The following is a 4,505-nucleotide window of genomic DNA, read 5'->3' as shown; positions in this document are numbered from 1 at the left end:
GTAACCTCCACCTCTGCGGTTCAAGCAATTCTCCTCCCTCAGCCTCCAGAGTAGCTGGGACTACAGGTGCGTGCCACCATGCCGGGCTAATTTTTTGTATTTTTAGTAGAGACAGGGTTTCACTGTGTTAGCCAGGATGGTCTCAATCTCCTGACCTCATGATCTGCCCGCCTCTGCCTCCCAAAGTGCTGGGGTTACAGGCATGAGCCACCATGCCCGGCCCAAGGTAAAGGTTTTAAGTCATTAAAAAAGAAAAAAAGGAAGTTGACTCCAAGTCCATCCTTATACCATTAATTTGACCCACGATTCCCCGCTGCCCCCACCATACAATTCTACACCAACCTGATCTCCTCATTCACAGAAATACAAGTGGGCGCTTTCACCATACAGCTATCTCTAAAGTCATTTTACTTCTTCACATGAATTCAACACATAACTTTTGGATACCTACTACTATATTTGCCAGGCACTGTGAGAAGTGCTAGAAATAATAATGAATGAAGCAGACACTATCCAAGTTCTCAATGAACTGTCTACTGGAATGCATAACCTAAATGTACAGATGTTACGATGTGATGTTATCTTAAACAAATACACAGTTTTTTGGGGCGCTGAGTGCTCAAGTGAATGATCTGAAACCTTCTTCTATAAACTTTTACTCCTCAGCCTGGACAACATAGGGAGACCTGTCTCTATAAAAAATTAAAAACAAACTACCCGAGTGTGGTGGCGCGCGCCTGTGGTCCCAGCTACTTGGGAGGCTGAGGTATGAGGACCGCTTGAGCCCAAGAGGTTAAGGCTACAGTGAACCATGATCATGCCACTGCACTCCAGCCTGGATGACAGTGAGCCCCTGTCTCAAAAAAAAAAATAAACTTTTTCTCCTTATTTACCCTAGAGTAGTGATTTTCAAATGATGGGTCACAAAACTAGCTTCTAGAGTTATGACAATAATTTTTGGAAAAATGGAATAGAGTAAAAATATTGAAATGCTGCTCACATAGGTTAAGTACTGTCAAGTAATTTTTATTCCAGATACATGTATATATCTGTGTGCTGCATCATGCTTAGAAAGTATTTGCAATTGCCAAGAAAGCATCCTTCTGCATCCATTCCAAGAGCATAACCTGCAACAGACGGAAATTAGCTTGGTGTCATGTTTGTAATTCAATTACACCCTCAGAGACACCACTGGACTTTTTGGAGGAAACAAATTATGTACCCTGATCATTCTGGCCAAGAAACACTCTCCCTGATGCAAATGACCTTTTTCTTACTCACCTTATATTTACTAACTTTCAACAGCAGGTTTTAGGGTACATGTAAACTCTTCTGTCCTATTTCAAACATCTCCCAGTTCACTCAGTCCTTTCTGTTGTTTTCTTCCCTTGGCTGTGTGTAAATATCCAGCACCCAGGCCCATATTAAATTTTAAGAGAAAAACCTGGGCCGTGGGCGTGCCAGATGGTTTACACCTGTATTTGGGAGGGGAGGTGGGAGGAGTGCTTTGAGCTCAGGAGTTGGAAATCACCCTAAGCAACAAGGGGAGACTGTCTCTGGGGGGGAGGGGAGAAAAAACATTAGCCAGGTGTAGAGGTGAGCACCGGTAGTCCCAGCTACCCGCAGGGCTGAGGCAGGAGGATCACTTGAGCCCAGGAGTTCTAGGCTGCAATGAACCATGATTGTGCCACTGCACCCCAGCTCGGGCAACGAGACCCTGTCACAAACAAACAACGAAAACAGAAAAAACAGAGAGAGAAACCCAGGTTATGGCTGTGGAATATAATATAAGATACTTAGTACTTAAAAATACTGGCTTTTGCCTCAGCTCCCATACCACCACATTTATTGCTCAATTTTCAGATAATTAGGCTATTATTTTTAGTTTTTCATATCATATTATCATCTGTTTCATATCCTATGGTGTTTCATATCCTATTGTCATTTTCATCCGGCCAGGCACTTCTCCGGGACGCTGTGTGGCGTTGAGGTTTTCCAGGCAAAATGCTAAGCTTGGCGCCTGCTGAATTATCAACTGGCTATGGGGTGCCCAGATTTTGTCCCGAGCTCCAGGCCCAGGGCATCCCGAGGCGGCGCCTGGCCGAGAAGCTCCGCACTGAGCCTTGTTAGCAGCTGGGTCCGGGCAAACTCGCGCCACCTAATTTAATTCTCTGCCCTCTACGCGCTTAAGATGCTTATTCCTGAGGGAGGGCAAGAACGGAAACGACTGAGACAAACTATTTGCAAGTAAGGCAACGGGGCCACAGGTGCCTCGAGGGGAAGGAGGCTGGGGCCGCGCCCCCACACCTCGCTGACTGCTCCACGTCCCTGTTCTGCGCCGGAGGTCCACCGGTCTGCTAAGCCCACTTTCCCCGCCTCCCTTTCGCGTTGTGCCGCTTGGGGCGCCCGCTCGGACACCAAATGCGGACTGGGGGGCCGCCCATCAAGAGTTGCCCGCGGTGGGGCGAGGGCTCCTGTGAGCTGCTGCTCCCAAACCCCACTCGCAGGATGTCTCCCCTGACGCCCAGGGCCAGCCCCGGGAGCCAAGGCCCGGGTCTCCGCAGGGCCGACCCCAGCCCGTTGGGGACCCTGCAAGCCGGCGCGAGGCACCCAGCGACCCGGGCGTCCGCGGCGCGGATTTCTCAGGGTCACTCCCGGTCCCTCCCCGATACAGGCCGCGCGGAGAGTGTGAGGCGAGCCCAGGGCCCGCGCCCCCCAACCACGTACCTTCCAGGTGCCCAGCCCCAGGATAGGCATCTTGGCGCCGTTGTTGAGCACGAGGTGACTGGCCATGGCTGCTGCGCTCCCCAGACCCCCGCCCAGAACGGTGCGCTCGTGGCCGCGGCCCGTATCTTTAAATAGCCCGTGAAGCCGGCAGAAAGGGCGCCTGCGGTTGGAGCGCCGCTGCGCGAAGGACCCTTCTGATTGGTTGCGTCGGAGGTTCCGCGACCGCCTACCCCAGGGGTCGGCGGGGATGCTTCTTCCGCCAGGGATGCTTTTTCCGCCAGGTCCTAGTGGCACCTAATTCTTTCCGCCCCCATCGCTAGCCCCCGTCCCGCGTGTCAGAAAAGAGTTCCTCAGCTGCTGTATTTCGTGTGAAAGCGAATGCTTTAGCGAAAATAACAGGCATCCCATAAATACATAGACTGGAAATAAGTTTTGGTTTCATTAAGAGCCCAGAAGAATGCCTTTGTCTATTGTCCAACCCCAGTTTGATGCTCTTTGTGAATTTGACGAATACCTTGTCCTTAATCTATGTGAATCATACTGACTATACATATAGTTTACCGTACTTTGTTCTTAGATAAAGGTGCATGCCAGAAAAATGGCTTGCAATCTTTTTGCAAAGCACCTTCACAAAATACAGGTTTGCCCAGCCTTTTTGTAGCCTTCTAGAGCTCTTTTTGCACCCCATTCTAACACAGCTGTGTCTGTGCATACTAGGTGTGGTTCAGCAAGCCTTCCACCTAAAGCCAGCATCCTTTGATGCTCTTGAGGTTAGAAAGCCTTGATGAGCTTGATCCAGAACACTCAGAAGAATTTGGAAAGACTCTCCATTCAGAGTCAGTAAAACAAATTTCATCAGTCTTTGGAAAGTGAGACTCTATCAAAGCAGTAACTTCCAGTACAGTAACTTAGCAAAACTCTCTAGAAGAAGAAAAATGAACTGACAGAAACCCACAGGAGAAAAAGTTAACTCTAATATTGTAGCTTCCAGTATTTCAAATTAGAAGGTACAAAACAATAAATTGATCAGCCCTAATTGGCAGGTAGAAAAACACATTTTTCCAAGATAGCCTCAGAAAAGTCACTTGAAGATCCTTGAAGACAATTTTGGTTTCTTTCCAACAACCTCTCTTCATGATACTCTACCTCACCCCAACTGCTCTTTCTGCTCCATCACCCTCCAATCTTTCCCCTAATTATGCAAGTTTGGGAACTTCATCTGCCTGGTAATGACTCAAGCACTAGGCCTCTCTAAACTCCATGCTGGTGATTTTCCATTTAGTGCTTTCTTTAAAAGTGCTCCCTCCTGGAAAAATTTTTACGGAACAGACTAGCCCAGATATTTTTCCATGTAACTTCTATAAAAATTATTGCTATTGGGCAAATTCATTTGTCCCCAAGTGACAGAATTTGAACTTGAGCCTAAAACTGGGAACTTGCTTTGTGTAAAACAGCCAAGTTCCTTCTTCCATGAGAGTCCTCTTGACTTGGAGGTTGCTCTGCCAGTTGAAACTCCTGAGTCCAAATCCAAAGAGCTAATCTCTTGTGAAAATGATACACCTTGACTGGCCTGGTTGGTACACACAGAAGGGTCATCTGTTAGGGACATGGACTCAATATCAGAGGCTTTGTTGCTGTTTTGATAATAATTGAGTATACAGCTTGATTGCATGAAGGTATAACTGTGTCTAAAGTTGGAGTGATACCTATAGTCTCAGCTTCTCAGGAGGCTGAGGTGGGATGATTGCTTGAGCCCAGGAGTTAGAGACCAGCCTGGA

At 47.9% G+C, this 4,505-nt stretch overlaps 1 protein-coding gene across 1 annotated transcript in view; it reads right to left on the bottom strand.

Annotated features, from left to right (window-relative positions):
- The window catches only part of AKR1B1 (aldo-keto reductase family 1, member B1 (aldose reductase)), a 16,876-nt gene extending 13,960 nt beyond the window's left edge, over positions 1-2,916 (bottom strand). Inside the window, exon 1 of the mRNA XM_011995824.1 lies at positions 2,728-2,916. Coding sequence (XP_011851214.1) covers positions 2,728-2,793 — 66 coding nt within the window. The 5' untranslated portion in view covers positions 2,794-2,916. The remainder of the gene's footprint in view (positions 1-2,727) is intronic.
- Between the last annotated feature and the right edge of the window lie 1,589 nt (positions 2,917-4,505).

This window comes from Mandrillus leucophaeus, unplaced genomic scaffold (genome assembly GCF_000951045.1).
Source record: "Mandrillus leucophaeus isolate KB7577 unplaced genomic scaffold, Mleu.le_1.0 Scaffold5, whole genome shotgun sequence".
NCBI classification, from domain to species: Eukaryota; Metazoa; Chordata; class Mammalia; order Primates; family Cercopithecidae; genus Mandrillus; species Mandrillus leucophaeus.
This window is presented reverse-complemented; position numbering and strand designations above follow the sequence as displayed.